Below are 22,388 nucleotides of genomic sequence, written 5' to 3' on the forward strand. Positions count from 1 at the left end.
TAAACATTAATGAGGTCACCCCTCAGTCTCCTCTTCTCTAAGCTAAAGAGACCCAGCTCCCTCAGCCTCTCCTCATAAGGGAGATGTTCCACTCCCTTAATCATCTTCGTGGCTCTGCGCTGGACTCTCTCTAGCAGATCCCTGTCCTTCTTGAACTGAGGGGCCCAGAGCTGGACACAATATTCCAGATGCGGCCTCACCAGGGCAGAGTAGAGGGGGAGGAGAACCTCTCTCGACCTGCTAACCACACCCCTTCTAATACACCCCAGGATGCCATTGGCCTTCTTGGCCACAAGGGCACACTGCTGGCTCATGGTCATCCTGTTGTCCACTAGGACCCCCAGGTCCCTTTCCCCTACGCTGGGTAAGTTTAATTCCAAGACATAAAGAATAATAAAACTTTTAAAATTGAGAAAGGTTTACTAAAATAAAATAAAATAAAATAAAATAAAATAAAATAAAATAAAATAAAATAAAATAAAAGTGGCAATAGGTTGCTTCCTGCACCTGAACTGGGTAGGATACAAATTAATCAGATTAGTACTATTCGGAGAGGCAGTAGAAATCCTCTTAGTAGCAGTTTTCAATGGCAGGTCAAACAAATATTTGTGAAGCAAGGTATATAGGTGATTTGCCTCAGAGCAGAAAGATGGCATAAATGACCTCTGGCAGATTACAGTTTAATGCTCTCTGATTTGAATAAACACAAACTCATAGGGCAAGCTTTTAAGAAGCCATTTTTGGTTGAAGTTTATTTAAAAGCACTACAAAGGACCAAGACCTCTCCCTAGTTTGTATCATCTTAACATTTCAATAATGAAATGTCTTTCACAAGCCATTCCCAGACGCATTATTTAAACACATCTAATTCCTTTCATTAGTAAGTCTCATTCCTAGTTTGTTCTGCATGAAATATTAAGAAATGGCCTGAGTATCCAGAGGAAACTCAGTAAGAAATCAGTTGGTTGACAGAAGCTTCTTGGCCTTTCAGATTATTTTCTTGAACAGGTCAGCAGAGTGCCAAGTGTTATGCAGGTGAGGAACACACCAAGAAACAAAAGATTCATCCCAAGAAAGGTCTTTTTAGTTATTTTACTCTTGGTCCTGGCATTGAGGAGTAAATACATGAATGTGCAGGGAAGAAGGAAGTACCACGACAGCGTTTACGCCAGCATTTTTGACATGACCCTAAATGGAAGAGTGGAACATATTGGACTTCTATATAGAAGACTAGTATGACTTAGACCCAACGTTTAGGTGGGGGGCGGGGGGGGGAAAAAATCACCAACAGGCACAACAGTCTGTGTGTGCCTTTTTCACATCTGAGACCTTCCAACTCAATAGGTAGAAACAGCTGCAAGGGTAAAATGAGAGGGATCCTTCAACCCTCACCAGGCAGAAATGGCTCTTCTGGGTTTGGCCCAGACATGTCCCCCAGGTGCGCAGAATCCAGGCAATTTGTCTGATGCATGTGCATTTGGTAGATGCTATGTGACTACCTAGCTATTTTAGAACGTTATATACGCACATACACTAAACACTAGGGACTAATATGAATTTAATATGTAATTGAAACAGTCATTTTTATTCCTTTGTGGCATCCTGGCCAACAGCAAGACAATAATTGCATAAAGCAGCTGAAAGCCATGTTTCTGTGGACTTGCCTACAAACCCCAAAGTGTCACCATATTTAACCTCCTCAGCTCCACCTGGGCTTGTATGGCTAGATGACATGGCACAGCGTGATTAAAAGATAACAGCTTGGCCTCTCCAAACCAGGACAGCCACTAGTCAACTTGGAATAGTGACAATTTGCTTCTAGTTTTGGAAGAAATTCACCAGCAAACAGCTCAGAGAACTCTCCGCAATCCGCTGCTATTTTACAGAGAGAAACCCTCTCTCTGGGAGACGTACAAACCACAGCAGGGCCATGGAAAGTGGTTGGTGAAAGGGAGAATTGCGAGATGTAGAAATATTTCTTCAAAATCTAAAGCCAAGAAAATGTGTCTCCTGTCAAAATACAGACAAAAACATTGCTTAGGGTTTAGTACTCAACACTTCTCTCAAAGTATGCATTATCAGGAAGGGAGAGGGCAAATCAAAATTTCTTCTTAGAAATAAGGATTACAAACTTGAAAACCAGCCAGGTATCAGAAGAAGAGCCTATTATAACCACACTACCTAAACATGTAGACCATATGCCATGCACCTTTTTCATTGCAGATGCACTGTGCTGCGCCTTAGGGGCTGAAAACTGCTGGTCTTTTAATCTCTGTGTTGGTACAACTGTGTTTGTAGAAGATGCTCAGCAACGAGATGAGTTTAAACTCATTAATTAACCTCAGTGATTACAATATATCAGAGAAGATGGCTGCAGTCTTATGACAGAGCCTAGGGAAATACACTTAAGTGAAATCAAAAAGCATGTGAATGGAAGAAAAGAACAAAGGCAAAACCTGGCATGACATTTCACACTGCGGAAATACTTTAAAGATATTACACAAATTTCTTTTTAAAAAATGAAACATTATGCAAGTCACTGTTGTGCTCTTTCTCTCTCAGCTCTCAGATTACAGAAATCAGATTTAGAATAGATCAACTAAATCTTATCTTCTACCTGCTATAAAAATATTTTCTCCCGGTAGTATATAAGCTTCTAACCCAAAAGTACCAAAACATTTTCCATAAATATGGCTGCACAGATAATGGTTGCTTTACTCTCCCTAGAGAGAAAAAGATTTTTATGCTCAAGCCACAACAACTGCTGATTTTTTTTAAAAAAAAAAAGTTTCTATTGTTTTTGTAACTGATTGCTCCTACAGCATTTCAATTTCCCACTGCATCTAGAGAATATTACTATGGTATATACCCTGCAGTTTCTTATATTTAGTCTGTGGAACACCTAAGGAGTTTTGCAGTAATGGCAATAACCACACTGCCTCTCTCCTCCTGTGCCTTACATCTTCTCTTCTGTGAATGCTCTAAGTATATGTTTCCTTTTGCCATTAGTTTCTTGTACTTCTTTGCTTTAACGTTGAAGCAATTTTTGGTCTTTGAGATGCAAACCAGAAATTACAGTAATACTGTTTGGTTTGCAGCAAATTTGTATGGCTTTATAATAAGCCACCAGGATCTAATAATACTTGCTAAAGTGGGTGTTCATTATGCATCCATCTCAAAACCCAAAGAAACTCCCTTTCTCATCTCTTTAGGAGCATTCCTCTAGTTTCTCCCTCACAATGTTTTTCTTGTTCATGTTTAACAGGGAGGAACTAATTTCTGACTTTCTTCCTTAAAGAACGCAGACCTAGAAAGTGCCAAATTCAATCATGAAAGCAGTAGCTGGTTCAACATCCCTCCTGACAGGTTCTTATAACTTCAGGAAGGCTGGAGGGAAAGGAAATGTGAAGAAACCAAAAAACCCTGCATCAAGGCAAGAGGTTTGGCCTTTCCTCACACAGGTCATCTAGAAATCAGTCTTGAGAGATGAAAAACACAGAAATAAGCTTGTTCCAACTTATTTCACAGGCCTTGCCCCATAAATCAGTACCTACTCATCTTGAGTTCAATGGGTTGCATATGACAGCATTTAGAGTTGCAGAGGACAGAGCACATTGCAGGATGAGATCCTGCCTAACGCTGCATAATTAAAGAGAGAAGCAGCTCTTCAGTACCTCTCTGTGACGCTGCACAATCTGTCACAACCTTAACCCCTCCACCTCCAGACTGGCCCCACACTACACACACATTCACAGAAGCCAGGCAAAACTCTCTTTTTTTGCCTCTCCTTACACTTTTACCCAAATCACTTGTGTAAAGCATCCTGCAAAGGGGTGGGGGAGTGGGGGAACAAGGCAAATTATAATTGATTAATCACAACTGAATAGCTTTGAAAAGTCCAAGGCTTAGCAGGGGGAAGGGGAGACAATGTGTCATTGAGGTTTCTGTCTTACCGCATGACAAAATCCGCTTGATCTATTTGTTTGCCGCAGCCGCTCTTTTTCAGGATCCCACCGTTTCCCACCACGGAGCATTTCTTCAGTGGCAGCTGGAAGGGAGTAGCCTAGCAACACAAAACAAGGACCGGTTTTACAGAGGAGAACACACACATCTTTGTAGCGGCCGCTCCTGGAGAACCCGGGGAGCTGGCAGGGCTCAAAGTGATGAAAGGAAAGGGAGAATTAGGTGCTGGGGCCGGGGGATGGAAGTACAGAAATTAGCTGGTAAGTAGACATAGGACAGGTCTTATTCCCACTCCCCAAATCAGGATGCAACAAACATGATACAGAAGATAACATCTCTGCAAAACGAAAACTGCCTACAGCCCTGATGCAGATACTGACCAAGCCAGGCAGAGTGAGCCTTCTAGCCAAGCTGCAAGGACACAGCAGAAAAAGGCAAACAGGAAAAAAAAAAAAATCCATGAAAGTGACCTTCCTGAGCTGATATACACAGGACAGCTCTGGGGAAGAAAGGAAGGAAGGAACAGGGAATGAGGTGATGACAGGAGGGCACTGGGAATCAGAAATCACCCTGGCTCCCTCCATGGTTGCGTTGCTCAGACAGGTCACTCCAAAGCCTTAGGCAAAGATATTGAGAGCTTGACAGCCACTCCTTAAACACTCAGCTGCCCAGACACAGCATAAATTAAAATTAGAAAGGGACCATTTTAACTAAGCAGCTCTTGTAGCATCTTAACAGGGCATTAAAGTGCAAGGTCAAATTGTCATGCTATCTTACGCATCAAACACAGTAATAAATCAGATCTGTATAGTCGTCTTTATTCCAGAGGATCTCAAAACTACGGGTGGGATGTCTTCCTGTCAGCCCCAAGTCATTCACCTTTAGTGAGGTTGGGACAGTCATTTAAGCAGCACATAGTGCATCAGTGCAGCCCAGCATATTTAAAAAAAAAAAAAAAAGGCAGTGAAAAGACATGTGAATTTAAAGCAGTGTGATTTAGTTATAGAATTGAATTTGTCTACAGTACAAGAGTTAATATTCTCCTCATGCAAAAAATTGTGCAGGGATTTTTTATTTATCAAACCTGTCAAAACCTGACTTGGCAGTAGAGACAGAAGTTACTGCACAGGCCTCCAAGAATGCAAATACCACAGTGACAGGAAGCAGCGCCGCAAAACAATTCTCCTCTCTGGGAGGACAACGTAGAACGGTGGCAGCACTTGTCCTCACTTACATGTACAGAGTAACATCTAACATTGCATCATGTATTCATGAGGCATTATCACAGTGTATATGGTCCAGAAAACAGATCCAGCATTATAACACAAACCTGTATTTGTTAGGAAGTATTTCTAATGTCTTATTTCTCTTCTTCCTTAATTTATTTGCTTTATCTTCTTTTCTCAGAAAACTAAATTCCATTTGGCTAGTATAAAGCCACAACCTGCTTTGTAATGAAAAATATTAAAGCATTTTTCTTATCCTAACTCTGGATTAAGATATGCTAAAGCAGAAAAATAAATTTTAGTTTCCTGAAGCCCGGCCACCGTTAGGAATCCAGTGATAGCACGGCAGAGCAATACTGGGTATGCAGCTGCATTCTTGTCCTGCATCTGCCTTCTCAAGAACATTTTTTAATTTACACAGTTATTGAACTAGGAATGTATCTTGAAATTCAAAGCACATCTCGTCTCTGAGGTGACCCTGACCAAATGAGAGCTCACATGCTTAGTAAGGGAAGGTGGAGGGGTGGGAATAGGAGGAAATGTAGAAGAGAGATGTTTTATAAATAACAGTACCTTTCTTACTCAAGATATATCAAAGCTCCTTCCAAGAGAGCTAGTTATACAAGGGCAAGGCTGCGACAAATGACAGACAAAGACAGCAGCCATTAAGTCTTACTTTTAAGAGTTGTGGACACACCGTCACATAAATTACGTGACTTTAGTACATGTTGAGTGATTTTAGACCCCCAAAATGAACATTCAGGAGTTACTAAATGCTTTGAAATTCTGTGAGTTGCAAACAGCCTTTGATATTGCTCAAGATGACTTGCTGTCCTTCAAGGGAGGCTTATATCCTGTTATGCTCAAAGATTATAATATTAGCTGTCATTTGCATACATACTTTTGTTTCCAAAAGCACATGAAGCTTTGAAACTCTCATCCTTCAGAGAGTCCAAGAAACAAAAGAACATCAGGGCTGCCAGGGTGACTTGAGGGAGCCAAAGGAAAGTAGAAGGGGCAGATAAAACCACCATGGTGGTTGTCCCTCTGCCTAACCTGCGAAGAAATCCACTCGCTTTATGGACATAGGAGGAAAACCAGGCTGAACACAGTTCTCTGAAAAGCCACCATGCCCACAAAAGCCCACAGATGCTTTTGCCTCCCAGAGCAAAGTACTGAAAATTCAGGACATAGCACAGACATCAGACACAGTCTACATTTAGCTTAAAATGTTCAGCAGATGCAGCTTCCAAAAGACCAGTTACAAACTTTCTACAGAAGGTATGCAAAAGACCTAGTTCCAGTACCATAACGGTGGCAGGGTTTGTAAAGGCCTAAGGATTAAGTGACCTTGCTGCTTGGTGGGATTTCAGCTGCTTTTAGTTTAATGAAGAGCAATTGCTTAGCATGACCCGAGAGAAACTTGCACTTGTTATCTTGCACATGACTTTTCTTCAAACATTTAAATCACAGATCTGTATTATTGCTCAGACTGCAGGAGCATTTCAGGAACTCTGCCCTGAGCCTATTTGTCCAAACAAACTGCCTCGTCATACACAAATCATACAAGTCTTAAACTCGCGTGTTGCCCATAAGAGACTACGAAACTTTTGGTTTCCTTTCATTCTCTGCAAAAGGCATTTCTCTTTTCCCTCTTTCAAAGGAAGAGCATCCTGGGCCTTAAAATTGTTGGGAAATCACCGTCCTGTAATCTAGTTATCAGCAGCATACCCAACCCACTGCAGGGGACAGTAGCGTGGATGGCATGCTTCCCTCCCCTCCACAGCCAAAGGATGCTCATGGCACAGATAGTACAGATAACAGCACTCAGAGGCTCTTCAAAGCTAAAATGCTGCGGGCTTCATTCTGTGACTTCCCATATGCATTCAGCTTATCCCTTCCTTTGGGCTGTCCAAAATATGAGGTGCAGACAGGTTAGGCAAAATTGCAACATAATTAACCAAAAGGAAGCTCCAGCCCTAACATGTAGTGGAATTACTCAGCTTGTTACTAGCTTTCCACACCACTGCTAGGCTTTCAAGATGTTTTCCTGCATCCTCTTGCTGTTCCTACAGCTGGCTTGTCAAGGTGGATTTACGGTTGATTTTAACATTTAATTTATGCACTGTGGATTTAAGGTTGATTTTAATATTTAATTAATTATGGAAACTGGAGTTATTTTTTTCTTCTAAGAGTAAAAAACATCAAAGATGGACTCCAATAATGATCTGTTTCCTCATGCCAAGTGATCTTATACTATCTTCATAGTGTGGGTGGTCTGCCTTCAGATTTTTTGAACTGTCTTCGGATTTTTTGAATGTTAATGTTGGGGTTGAAGAGTTAGTTAGAATAATGCTACAACTTCCTCCAGAATTAAAACGGTTTTACTTTTTTTGTAAAACAGACTTGGGCATTACTTGTAATTTCAGTAAGCGGCAATTTTCAATCAAGAATGTTATATTTTTAAGGTGATGGTGCTATTTGGAGATAATACTACATAGTAAACCCAAGTTTGCTTCTAGGTTTCTATTACCAGCAAAATATGTTTCACAGGACTTATAAAACCCTTCTCATGCTTTTCTTCTTTACCTCCCACAGCGTAACTCTTTGCTAGGCAAATTGTCAGTTCATAGTTAACAGCATATAAGTTCCCACACTGTGGCGACCCAGCTGTCATTTATGCTAAATGCTCACAAAAAGCTCTGTTGTTTTTCTCCTTAGAATTGTAAGCTGGCCTAACAAATGCTAGCTTTGGACTGTAAAGTTGTAACAAAAGCATTTCCATTAATATTAGCTTCCTGAAACTCTATTATTTTAATTGTCATCACATTTGTTATTTTCTTCATTCATAAAATTTTAATGAACAGCCAGAGTCCTGCAAGTGGACTAGAAAAAAATAGCACAGCACCAGTTCATCTAGTGTAATAAGAGAAAATGTAAAAATAAATGACCAACTCATCCCCCTTTTTAAGCAATCATTACCACAGAATTCGCAAATACTGTTAACTAAAAACACCTCGCATATTGGAAATAAGCGGGATGAACTCCCTTTAAAACTAAGTTTAAAATCATTTTAGAAAGGATTCCATAAGGTGGTTTTTAAAAGGCATCTCCAAACCAAACCAAAGAGAGACTCATTTTCCCTGGTTTAAAACAATGAAACTCCACTGATAATCAATGAAGATGTTCTAGCTCATATTCATGTAAATGAAAGAAGAACCTGCACACTCCCCTGTGAATTCAATGACAAATAAGCACACCAAGCAATAGATTAAAGACTCCCAATTGAATAAGGGACTAATTTAACAAAGCATCTATCCAGCAATTCACTGATTAGTTTCATCATTCATCTAAGTAGAAATAAATCACTATCATCAGTTAAAAGAACATTACACAGTACCAAAAAAATATAATTTATTTTAGATAATGCTCCTCTAATTCACTTTGATTTCATTGTTAGGTTGTTAATGCATTAATTTTTGCCCACTCCCTGCCAAAGACTCTAATCAGCAACCAAGTTCTTACTGGGAAAACAGCAAAAAATTACAGTATTCAGCCTCTGATTTAATGCTGAAGATGTCAAAAACATTGAAAAAACTGAGAACATAAATCAGAATAAAATGGATTTTAAAGAAGCACTTTTGAATTTGCAAGAGATGCCCCGATTTTACTGTCCCTTTTGAGAAAGCAGCATCCTGATGAGAAGGGCAATGTTCTACTGATTTTCCTAAAGAGCCAGCAAAGCCCCGAGAGTTAACGAGAAGCCAAATTCAGCTATTAACAAAACATTTTCTTGCACCTTTGCATAAGGAAGTAGCTGACATTTCAAAGCATAACTCTCTGTGTGTCAGCCACAGGTAACGCGGCGCTGTTTTTTTACACTGTCAAACATGGCAGGGTGGCAAACGCTCCTTCTTCATTGTTTACAAATCATCTTCGGTCTGATGGGCCTTTTGTTCCTCCTACAGAGCTGTCAAGACATGACAGCTTGACGGCAACCGGCTCCAAAAACCTTCAATGCCAGGGAAGGCATATTCTCTATAAGGAGATGTGGAGGGTAGCTGTGGTTCCCTGCTTTTCACTCACTGCTCTCCACCAAACTGCCCCAGTCCTGCCCTGACCCCAGTACAGCAGCCCAGAGCAAGGAGTAACCACTGACAGCAAAGGTAATGAACATCACAGTGGTCAGGATCACAGCTGCTCCTCCTAAAAGAGGAAGGACTTTTCAGCCCACCTCCTACGCTATGCCACCACAGGGAGACAACTGACATTCCTTCTATCCTTTAGAAGTAATTTGTATTTTCTCAGGAAAAATAACTGTTTTCATCAAAAAATGCTCAGGATTAGGGTTTGGGGTTTTAAGTGAAAACTGAAAATTTTGAAAAATAAAAGATGGACTTTTTTTCCAAGAAGATTTCCTTTAAAATTTGGTACACGGTTATCTAAAAGGTCTTGCATGTAGTAATTAATAACTTCAGGCATTTTCTATCATACACCTATTTCTCAGTCTGGCCTTTCTGTTTGTAGTAACTGATTGAAACAACTGCACAAAGTTTGAAATGCATTTAAAATTTTAACAACAATTTAGAACTCATCTCTCTGTAGAGAAACAGAAGAAACGTCAATTAGAAAGAAAATGTCTATGTGTGAGTGCTGGAAAGGGAGAAAATCTTTTCCACATCATTAATCTTGAGCGAATGTTGTAGGCATTTTAACATATTAAGAAACCACATTGATATTTTATTGGCAGATTTACCGAATGCCACATAATTCCTAAAGTGCTTTTTGTTCATGCAAAGCTGCATTACAAAAGCACAGTAGTGAAACTGTTGAAAGCTATATTTTGCATATGCAAAATCTGTCAGAATCACAATGTATGTTCCACTGAGACTTGCTAAATGTGTGTGCTAGCTACAACTTGTACAAAATTCTCTATATTCCACTAATATTTGAAATAACGTGTGAAATGTTAAGCAAGAACCAAGTCAAAAACCTTGGCTCTATGCTAATGCTGTCACAACGCAGAGGGATAGGTACAAGCACAGTTACAGTAATTTTGTGGAACAGGTCAGAATGGAGCCCCTCCCAGACTGATCCCAGATATGTAGCACACTGCCTTTTTTGCGTATGAGTATCAATAAATATCCAATTCTGGACTCAGATGCTACCAAACCCCAACATTTGATTACAAAGCAATCATTACAGGAAGAAGCTGTGACAGTGAATGACTACAAAATCCCTCTAGGAGATAAGAGATCTTAAAATGAACCACCAGCTACCTTCATTAGCGTCTTTTTTTTACATTTCCTTGCTCCACAGAGGCACTGCCAACTAACAAATTTTGAACCTGAAGCTCATTGCTTATACAAAAGAGAAGTGGTCCAGGTGGGTCAAGCTTCTCTGTAGTACCATGCAAGCATGTCTCAGTCATGACAGCAATGTCTCTACCAAGGACTGAAGTGGAATTAAACATCAAAGCTCATGTAAACTTTGTCCTCTTCACAGATAAGTACTTCAGGCAGTATTGTTTTTCATGAGATTAATATCCCATGAAATATTTATATGGGGACACAGGATCGCAAAAGACCACTTAGGAGACTGAACGCATTGCTCTGTGGCTGCAGGAAACCCTCTTATGTCCAAAAGGATACAGGGGATATTAACTGCAGAGCAACCACACACAAAAGAGAGAACGCTTTGCAACATACCGGCATATTCACAAAAAAACACAGAGTACCAGTAACTAGCCAGCAGTCACTTTTAGTTCAAGCTGTACTTTAAATAGGAACTTCAAGACGGTGTGCTCTCTAATAGCTTTCCACCCAGCATGAAGTCACTGCAAGTGAATACTTGCTGTGAATTAAAAGAACATTTCAAATTGCTGCTGTGGCATTTAATTCAATGGAATCAGTCTTCATACAGCCAGGATAGCACAGTGTAGGGATTATTAAAAAAAAAAAAAAAAATCAGATTTGGAGAGTGTGACGGTTTATTTTAGCAGACTATTGATGGTATATCATAAACAACACTTTAAACAATGAAAGCTCTGAGAATGTGAAGGGAATGCTTCTATTTTATGTGACTTATAAGACAAGGAGACAATAATGGGTGGGAAATTCCAAAGTTCTGGAAGACTTCTGGATTCAAATTTTATGGCCAGCAATGTACTAGGACCCCAAACTTTCGATTAAAAATGAGAAAAAGGAAATACTGTTTCATGATTAATTAGAAGGAACTCAGCCTACTGGGAGTGGGGAGGGTGTTCCTTGCTCTGAAAGATGTTATAGCTTCTAACATTTCCTGAATTGGGAGATCTCAAGAAGGACTTAAGTTTCCTTCCAAATAGCTGCATTTAGATGTTCCATGGAGTAACTCAGTCCCGTGTAAACTGTACAAAATGGAAAAATGATGTACAAATTCCTTGAAAAACAGCTTGACCAGAATTTGTAAATAATTGCCTGTGTTGGCTTCCCTAAACACCTTCTCATACGCTTTAATAACTTGATTTATTTTTTTTTCCTTATCCTGTGTGGTAATAAGGATAAACTTTGATTCATAGGTCAAATCACTAAACTCTGTCAACAGCCACAGAAACACTCAGCAAATCCTTCCTTTTACCTTACCACCTGACATCACCAGATGCCACGACGAGCTTAGAGAAAAACCCCACCCATTGTGTGGGATTCTCAGCCCTGCTCTGCTTTGCCAGCACCTCCAGATGTAGGTACATAACACCCTCCCACTTAGATTTCAACTAACTCAGACTTTTATGCTCGCACTGTACAGAATTTACACACCAGGCAGCAACTCACCTCCCAGTTCACTGGCACTTGATGGCAGAAAGACGTTCAGACACTCCAGGTATTCCAGTAGATATTTAATATTGCACTACGCTGAATGCTTAGCAGCAACCTCTTATCTTTTGGGCTTAGAGACCTAACTTTCAGATGCTGCTTTTGAAGAACCCTTCACTTTTTCCCTGCTCTTTTCTTAATCTGCTCCAAGTCTCAGCAGAAGACAAACAGCTACGTATATCAAACTGTATACGGTTACATTGATACAATGCTCTAAGCTTAAATTAAAAAAAAAGGGGGATCGAAACATTTTTGAGTTTTGACAAGGTGTTTCATGGAAACAAGGGTAAGCACAAATCACTACAGGGGAAAAACTACTTTTCTAATGTCATGCATGTCTATTAAACAAGAGTAGTTACTTTTTATGAGGGTTTAATGAGTTATTCTGCAGGCATGGGAAAATGCAGTATAAACTTTTTAATTAATCTCCTGCGTTGTAGTGCACAATTTCCTCCCTGAGGAAGTTACTGTATACAGGCACACATTTTAACTTTCATGCACAAAAGTTTTTGTTAAAGCAAATAACTACTATATTCCAGTTAGAGAAATGTAGACAGAAAACTAATAACATGATTGCCCAGTGACAATGTCCTCCAATTCTGTCTGTACTTTCTCCCTCAGTGATTTCTGGATGGAAGAACAGCAACAAGCTGCAACCAAAACAGAACAAAGAGTATCTGCTTACGTACGCCTGGTGTAAGACGACGTAGAAAATGAATTCTCATGTTGAATTAGTCTCTTGTGAGAGTGTGGGACAACACACAGTCAGCAAAACTAGGAAAATATTTGGAAATTTTGCAAGACTGTTGTTCAGTAAGGAGTACTACTCATTTTCCCAGCTTTACAAAGGATTTCTCAACACAGTTTCAGATATGCTCAAGGTTATTGCCAGGACCAATCCACAACCAAACACACAGTTCCTACGCATTTTAAGATCAATCCTAAAGCTGCCAGAACTGAGGCAGGATGAATGTTTCTACAATTGCATGAGCAGAATACAAATAACTGTGAAACGCAACAATAGCCCGCATTGAACGTGGGTGGAGGTAGGAAAGACAGCACGCAGGAGGACTCTGAAGAAGGTGTCAGGACACCCATTTGCATGTATGTGGTTGATTTACTAAAAAGCTCATCCAGCTATAGAAACAAGAAGTTCTCTAAAAATCTCACTAGTAGCACATAGTATATGCAATAAATGAGGTTAGTTTCAGCTCATAAAAAATATAAAGATCTTCCAATTCTACTTGCATAACAGACAATAACACTTAAACAAAGGAACGGCTCTCAGAATTCCTGAGGGCCCTCTGATACCACTGATATGAATAAGAAGCTGCAGCAAGGGAAATCAATCAACTTATACAGGCACCAAAATACAGATTTAGTTATCATGTGATAGATACCAAAGCTTAAAGCTTTGGCTTTTATTTTTTAGACTGTCTTAAAAGCAATACACTTACATTTATCTAGAACATTAAACAATGAGCTTCTACAAGGAAAAGATCCACTAATCAAAAAATGTTTCTTGCCTTTGCTTTACCACTAAATAGTTCAGATGAATCAATGACGTCTATTGAGAATCACTAGTTAAAAAGACATCAAAGACAACTAGCAAGGATTGATCTCTCTAGGAAATTTGCAATTACAGTTTGAGCAGAGTTGAAACACTGTGACTGGTTTCTGGCAGCACAGAAGCACTGTTTACATTCTTTAATACTTGCAGATATTTTTTTTTCTTCTCTATTAGTGAGAAAAATTAAGCCTCTTAAGAAAGCTTCATTTATAAGGAAGAAGTCTCTAACTATTTTAAGACATTTTAACACCATTTTAAGACATTTAAGACATCTATTAAGATTTGGAGTTTAAGACTTTGAAAATTCCAAATTTTATAGTACAGATGCAGATTTATTTACTGACCTTTCTTTCAGTAAAAAACAAACAATTCTCCCCAATTCCAATTACGTAAATGCAGATAAAGGGAATCAGAGCAGAGAAAGGTTCGCTAGGAAACATTTCAGGGACTCTGATATTTCAAGGTGTTTAGAATAGTTTATGGATAGTGATGGGATGAAAGAGCCTTATGATATTTGGCTGCCCAGAAACTTAAAAAAAATATCCACTACATAATATAAACTTACAGATACAGTGGGTTTATTTAAATGCACTGCTGAATTGGATGAAACAATGGCATGAATCCAGAGAAGTGAGCAATCACTTTCTTCCCCCCTCCCATAGCGCACAGTCAAACCAAATACATAAAATACACTAAGAAATAAGAAACAGTCTGAGGAATCAATAAATGCACCCAGCTCCAAAGAGCCATTACATGCGGGCCAGGTCAGGAGCCTGCATCAATCTGTATCTTACATCTTTAGCCTGTCCTTCATCCACAAATCTAGATGGCATATGAGTTGGCTCATGAAACTAACAACACAATAAAAGTTGACCCATGAGAGTTAAAAAGCAAATAACAATATGCAAAGAAAACAATGGAAAGAATTTTAAGGACTGCATGTAAAACAAGGGTATAGGTCTTCATTTAGAGTACTACCCTTCTTTAAGGCAATCTTTCTGCAGAAATGTAGAGCCAATGCTAAAAAACTTTGTTGCAAAGTAAAAAAAGTGGTTAGCAGCATAATAGGATTTGCATATAATGGGCGACTACCAAATTGTTTAAAAAGGAATGTTTATCAAACAAGGAAGTAATACGAGGAAAGTGAAGCGAAGTAATGTCATGTCTAAAGGTTATGAAACAGAAGTTTAGAAGTCCAGGGAGGCAGAGGGAAAAAGCTGTTACAATTATAGAATCAATGAAGTTTCCATAAGCTATTTATTCTTCCCGGTAATTAAAACAAAACTCCTTAAAATGAACAGTATTTTACATAGAGGCATGAGAGTAATTCATGAACTTGTCTGAATAACTTATCACAAACTGATCTGAATAAACAATAATCATTTCTATATCAATAATAAAACACTCAGTAATACAAGATTAAAACAGGGAAAAGTGTCATTTCATTATAGAAGGGTGTAGATTCCCCAAAAAGCAAACAGAAAGTGTCATTTGTTGCAAGCCTACACAAAAGTTCATCTGGGGCTAGCTCCTCTACTGAGAGCACAGCAAAACAGGGAGGCTAGGCTTCAGGGAGCAAACCCAAACTAAGACTGAAGTCTCAGTAGTGCAGTTTGCACACCAGAATCTGAAAATTATAAGTCCAAGTTAAATTGTGCAGACTGAGGCAACTGCAAGCCTGCTGAAAGGCAATACAGAACAAAATTAATTTCATATAAAGGGATGCCTTTTTTTCACTGACTGGGTGCTTCCCTTGGTTTTACCATCATATAATTCAGGCAATCTAGTCCAACTTCCTGTTCCAGGCCGGGTCACCCATGAAAAATTGGTCAATACATGCTGTTTCTGACGTGCTTCGGTGTCTCTGCGTCAGTCAGGTAGTTTGTCACTGTAACTCGCTGGATTGTCTCGCCGCCCGCAGCTGCAGCGCAGCAGGTGGGGTCCGGCCGGCAGAGCCCGGCCCCGGCCCTCAGCACCCTGGTCAGCTCCGGGCCGCCGCCCCGCCCCCGGCCCCGCCAGCCCACGGGACCGCCCCAGGTACCGGCCGCGACCGTCCACCGCACAGCCTGGGAAGCGCTCGCCTTCGGGTCCCGTTTTCACTTGAAGAATTACAGCATTAACGACCTGTGTGCCTCTGTGAGACGGCACTGCATACTTTTTCATACCATGATCATCCCGCTGCTCTGAGCAAATACTAGCCCTGTATTCTTGATGGCCCACTTTCAGCACATCTTTTTCACATCATTCATGTTCTACTCTCTGTTCTGTTTGGCCAGGAAAAAAAAAAAAAAAAATCTCTTAGAGGTATAATCACATTCACTGAGCGAAGAGGTTCAAAAAATGACGTGCTGTCCCCTGTCAGAGGTTGCAGTTTGGAAAAGACAATGCCAAAGTTTTAATAAGCTGCAGCTCTCTTTTGCCAGCTGAACAAAACAGAAATCAGAGCAGCCAGTAAGACGACATATTCTTTTTTTTTTTTTTTTTAACATATTGTCAGACCCAATTAATAGTTTTTCAGCTTTTTCTTAGACTAAAACTAATTTTATTTTCACTGAAAGCTATTCTAAAACCAAAAGCAATTCCAGGGTAAAATAATGAATGTCAAGATGACTCACTCAGTAGGAAGCTATTAACATAATAAGAATGCACTGGACTGATTACTCCCTAAGTGCTAAGCACTACAGACCAGCAAGCTTCTCAAGGTCTGCAGGTCTTTCTCTCCACTTAGTTTTTGGGGCCTGCTTCAGCCCCTTTGAAACACTAGGCTGGGGAGAGAAGTTTCCTAACAGTAAACATTTGAGCCTTGTGACTTGGATGAGGACAGCAGTAAAAGAGCAAAGGACTTGGAATTTTTCAGTGGAGAACATCTGAGTCCCCGATAGGGATCATAGTTCATTAATTAGCCTCACGCTGAACCCACTCTCAGCACTTGCTAGCATATATAACACTAACATTCAAACACGACAGACGACCGTAGCTTCCAGACAGCATTTTTTAAACACATACTCTTGCCAGACTTGCTTCTCTGGCTAAGAAAACCACTCCACTCTGCCTCTTACACTCATTGTACTGCTTTAGTTTTCATCCTTTTACAAAGACAGAAGTCATACAATAACTGCCATGATTTTCCATCCTTTGAAAACTGACTTGCCTGATTTTGATACTCCCCAAACTTAATCTTCTAAATTTTCCTTTAGCTTGCTTTATTCACATGAGGAATCTCAAGGAAAAAGACAGCACACACTGGTTGTTGGCTTTTGATAAGACACATAACTGTGTCCTCTAGTTTCATCTTCTGACAGTATTTCTAAGTTTATTTTTAGAGCTCTCTTAGACAGTCAATTAAAGAGAAGTATTCAAGTGGTGTTGCTCTCCACTCATGTCTGGATAGCCTTTAAAGGGCAGACTTAGAAAAAAATGATTGTAAAATGACATTGTGAATGTTGTACATTATATTCCTTCTCAATTGTATCCAGCTAAAAAATGTCACACTTAAAAGAAAAAAAGATGCCTTTTCCCCCTAGGGATATAATCTCTCAAAATATGACCTGTTATTTAGAAGTCAGATTAGGTTCTTTTCTCTTTTTGTATTTTTACATCACTAGTAAAGATTCTGTACAAGTGGACCACACAGATCTTCCATTTTTATGCTGGTCTCCTGACAGTGCCATTCATGGTACCTGGAAACAAAAGACTATTAGACCATTCCACAGTAACAACCAAGTTAACAAAAATACTGTGCTTTTTTCCAGTAAATAAGAGTGTAATTACTTCAGAATATGCAGAAAAAAGTAGATTAAATAGATTCTTTTTAACAGCATCCCTCTTCTACTCCAAATCATGTTTTCACGCCCCTCAACGTAGATCTGCACTCTTTTTGCTGGGAACAAAAGTGACTCTGTTTGTCTTGGATGGCCACAGACTACATTTTCTCATCTTTTTAAACTCAGCTTCTCCTTTGCTTTAGCAACGCACGGCATGTTTTGGGTATTTACCTTCACAGTTGTTTCTACCACCAACACAGACAAGTTGGCCTAGTATATGTAAAACACCCATAATAAAGCTTATCTCTCTGGTACATCTCCAAAGTATATACATGAAAGCTATGGCTGGTTTAACTGCCCATCCACAGAAGGAAGCTACTTGCCAAAATATAACAGGCCAACGCAGAAGAGCACCTGGGCACAGAGGATGCAGCATGTGTGGTGGCACTAGTATCCTGCGACTACATACGGAATGGTCAGTTGTACTGGTCATAATGCAGCCCCATGGGCCAGAGCTGGAAGCCACATTTCTGAACTGCCTGATGTTGTCACACTGAGAAGAGTACTTTCTGAGAAGCAGCTTTACCAAAGACAAATTACACTTGTTCTGAGGGCATGAGGCTAAGAGCAAGCAAAAGAAGGCGTAGAGAAGGCTCTTGTGCTATCTCCTGTCAAAAACATTGCTGATATCACCAAACTTTACCTCTGTTATCAACTATGCTTGCCCCTCTGGATTAACAACACTTGTTTGGTACAAAATAAGATCAGTTGGGCTGTCATCTTTGTTAAAGGCTACAGTAGAGATAACCTGGATGCCTGTAATAAGTTTACTAAATCAGAGGCCTCTTGGGGGGAGGATGGTAAAAATCTAGGAAAGGTAATGGTCCTTCTTGAGCTGGAGTGAGAGACCTGCAGGCTTTGATGACAGAAAAGGCAACCTGGAAATAAAGATAATGGTCTAGCACAAGATTAGAAGTCCCTCAGCTCCTTGGATGTCTAGCAAAGCAACAGCACTACATAAAACTGCCTAAAGAGTCTGATAATAGGGATCAGTTTTACTGTATAGAAGTTCACACATGTAGTATCTTCTTTTCTTTCAGAATCACATTGGTTCATTTCAGAGCTAAATCCCAAAGTGAAACCTTACCAGAACTACTTGCATTGAGTTTTTGCATGAAAATCTTGAAAGCCTGTGAAATTCATAATCTTTCTCAAATGAAATCAGGATTCAGCTGAAAAGTTTATCAATATTAATAAATTAATGGCCTGCATTTTTTTGTTCACAACAAAGTCTAGTTGCAAAGTTTCCATTTAAGCAGTGAAAATTTTCACCAAGGTTTCATTAAGCCTGAAGAGGATACTTGTAGATAAAACTGACTGGCAGATACTACACTCCAAATATTGTAGTGAAGAGAAGGCTGTTTTACAACACCATGCTAAAGATAAATTAGCAGTGATTCTACATTAGAATTCACAATTGACAAGTCTTTCACATCGAGTTTGGCAAAGCTATGGGTCACAGGCTACAGTATTTTGTTTAAATCACTTCTCCCACTCCTACTTAAAATTCAGGCATCCAAATTCACGCATCAAAGAATGCCACAGCTCCACTGAACTTGCAGTAATTGATATGTAACAGGACTTTACACAGAGCTACGAGCTCACCGCATACGCAGAGAACTCATCTCACAACAGAACAAAATCCATGTGCTTCAGGGCAGGAGCCATACTCTGTCCGATCATCCAGGGCTTGAGCGAAAACACTTCCTCAGACCTCTCAAGCCTCAGATATTATGAATGAGACTCATCCCCTGCGTCATATTCCCCCACTATGGTGCCATCAATATACAAGTTAGCCATTCTCTCCTGCTTTAGGAGTTTCTATCCCAAGTGCACTTGCCTGATAAGCACAGAGGTTGTTAAAGAGAGACAGGAGCTGCACTATGACTCCTGCCACAGACTCATGCCCAGAGAAACCCCACAAAATGCCATTCCACCCGGGGCTGCAGCCTTGCTTCCCAGAAACCTCTCACTAATATCGCACACAGTCACATCCACTATCTCATAGTACAGTTAACTTCTCCACAAGCACCTCTCTGGCTCTTCCCACCGAGCAGCCCAGGGAAAAGCTCCATAGAGTTTCATACTGGGTCAGCAAAAGATGAAGAGATACTCCTTCCAAAAGCATCGCATAGCAGGATGTGAGATTTCAGGCAGACGGCACTCAGTATTTCTCTCTTTCTCTCTGCTGCCATGCACAAGAAAATGTTCCAAAATGACGACAGACAGAAAGAAAAAAGAAATCAGGTTTAGGTTTTGGCTGAGGTTTGTAGATCTGGTTGAAATGAAGGACCAACTTCAAATGCAAAAGCTCACACCTTAGTCAGACAAAAAAAATCTGTAATTTCTAACCAGAAGCACACGTACATATGGAGAAATATCAAGCCGTAACATGGAGAGTTTTCAACAGAGATTTCATTGGTAGATACAGTATTGTCAATTACTGCCAAAGCGCTGAATGATGTAATTTTATATTCATATCTATCACACACATATACCTATAAAGTGAGAGTATAACAACAAAAATGCAATTATAGACTGTAATGTCTGGGAATAAGCATTAAGTAGGCAAAATTACGATGAATCAAGCTAAAACAACAAGCTTCGTAAATGAATGAAAAAAATACTGCAATAAACATAACAGAAGAGCAAGTTCTCATTGTTGACACAGCAGATGAGGTAATATCCTCCACAGCTGATCGCACACCCCAGAGATCCCGACTTTCATTGTCTGTAAACACTGATGTAATTTATATCCATTTGCACAGCCAGAGTGGTGCTTTAGAGCACCTAAAGCACAAAAGTGAAGAAGCTCAATCATTCAATTAACAGCCCAGGCAGCTGTGGGGATAGAAATCAAAATATTTTCTCCATAAAATCTACGTTTTTCTACAGTGAATTTTAAATTTAGGATAATGGCTAACATTTCTCAGTATTCTGATCACAATCAGGATGTGTGTTATATTTCATTTCTGTTTTGATTGTTCATGCATTTCAATGATTTGGTAAGGTAGCAAACTTCCTAAAAATCGATGTTATAACCTATAGTGAGGTATTTTGCTATTGCACAGTTTGACGGACAAAGTCAACAGTTCTATTCCCACATTTATACTTTGAGGGATGGTGGAAATAAGATACAGACTTTTGGAGGTAACAAGGAGTTACTGGAACTCATTACTGGGGTATGGTAAATGCTCCATAATAAGAAGTCTTTTGTATCCAGAAGCAGTAACTGTGCTGTAGCCTGGTAACTGCAGCCTTGTAGCACGAACACGCTGCAACTGAAGCACCACTACTGTAATAGACTGAGAAACCACCAGATGCAACCCTACGGCTTGAGTTACTCAGGTCAGGCTGGGTCATAAAGGTTCCTGCTGCCTTTAAGCCTGCTGCACTGGAGACAATGACACAGAGCACTTTGCACCTGCAGGTGTCAAATTATCTGAAGAAAGATGTTAATGTTGGCCAATAGAAAAATCATCATCATCATCATACATATGCTTGGGATCTGATCTGCAAGCAGCCTTTCCATGGCACTCCAAGCACAGGCAATGGGGATTCCAAAGCTCAGAGAACATATAGGTTGCAATAGAGCCTCCATCATAACTGATTTATTTCCTGTTCCTTCCCTCAAATTAAAATTCCTATTCTCCATTCAAATGAAAGTATCACAAACGATGTCTGACAAGTTCCAAAGGAGTGGGAACAATATCAATGCACAGAGTAAATTGCTCTTAACACACCGCCAAAGTAAAAAAAAAAAAAAAAATCATTTTTACTCAGCTCATCATTTTTGCAGAGACAGCTTTCTTCTCCCTCGACTAAGTAGCTAGACATCTGTTGAAGGCAAAACACAAAGATATGGCAATCAAAAGACAAACTCTAAGGTACAAAATCGTGTATTTTAAATTTACTCCTTTTGACAGAAATTTGGAGTGCACTGCCAGTAAATGGTAGTTAGGCATATGTTAGTGAAATGAAAAAGACCCTGAAAGCATAATTTCAGAGAAAATGCTTTTTGCAAGAGAACTTCCATGAATTCTGGCAGACAGGCTACTCATCAAAGCCACACACGCCTGTCACATTGTTGCAAGTTATACTGTATTTGGCTTCCTTGAAAGTACAACAGTAAATGGGATGTTGACCTATTTGCCAGAAGATAGAAGAAACCTCTTAAATTTACAGGTAAAAGGGCTGTTAAGTGATTGATTGAATTGCTGTCAAATCAAGAATGCTGCACATCTTAGTTTTTCTCTATTTACTCAAGTTTTAAGACGACTTCAAAAATGAGCCATGCCTGGCCTACTAATGAGATATTTAACAAAATAATTTCATATGGGTTCTGCAAATCTGATCTGTAAAGCATTAAAAATAATATCAAATTCACTTTAAAACGCCACAGACAAATGTCATCACAACATGTTAATCAAGAATGGAATCAGGGTCGTTTTGTGATCTAAAAAGATCAAAAAAACCACATAGAAGCAAATGGAGAGAGCAAAAGAAAGAAATTGATAATGTGCCTATACTCTTAAATAATGAGGTGGGGAGAGAGATAACAAGAGGGGATACTGCATGTTCAGACATGCAAGAAAAACATCATTACAAAAACAGTGCAATGCCATAATGGAGAACTTCCCACTGCAGGAAAATTCAGAAAATAAATATCAGCAACAAGATCCTATCTATGGAGGATTAAAGAAAAGCAAAGCATAATTCAGCTGAAGCTAGGTAAACCCCAACTAATCAAAACTCCTGACTGCATGTGTTGTCCTTCTGCAGAATCATCATTTCGCCTTATATTGCCTGTGATTAGCTACTACCCTGCCTGTTTTGACTTTATGTTGCCTAATGAAATTTAGCAACTAGCCAGTTAAACTTCAGATGTTACTGCATCAAGCACAGGAGATGAGCTTAAATTCCACTATTCTGAAAGGAAAAAAAGTTACCA

The 22,388-nt window shown here is 39.6% G+C and overlaps 1 protein-coding gene across 1 annotated transcript in view; it reads right to left on the reverse strand.

Annotated features, from left to right (window-relative positions):
- ST8SIA1 (ST8 alpha-N-acetyl-neuraminide alpha-2,8-sialyltransferase 1) overlaps positions 1-22,388 on the reverse strand; it is a 133,194-nt gene that overhangs the window by 54,079 nt on the left and 56,727 nt on the right. Inside the window, exon 3 of the mRNA XM_068402080.1 lies at positions 3,954-4,063. Within this exon, the coding sequence (XP_068258181.1) occupies positions 3,954-4,063 (110 nt within the window). The remainder of the gene's footprint in view (positions 1-3,953; positions 4,064-22,388) is intronic.

The sequence above is a fragment of the Nyctibius grandis genome, chromosome 5 (genome assembly GCF_013368605.1).
Source record: "Nyctibius grandis isolate bNycGra1 chromosome 5, bNycGra1.pri, whole genome shotgun sequence".
Classification (NCBI taxonomy): Eukaryota; Metazoa; Chordata; class Aves; order Nyctibiiformes; family Nyctibiidae; genus Nyctibius; species Nyctibius grandis.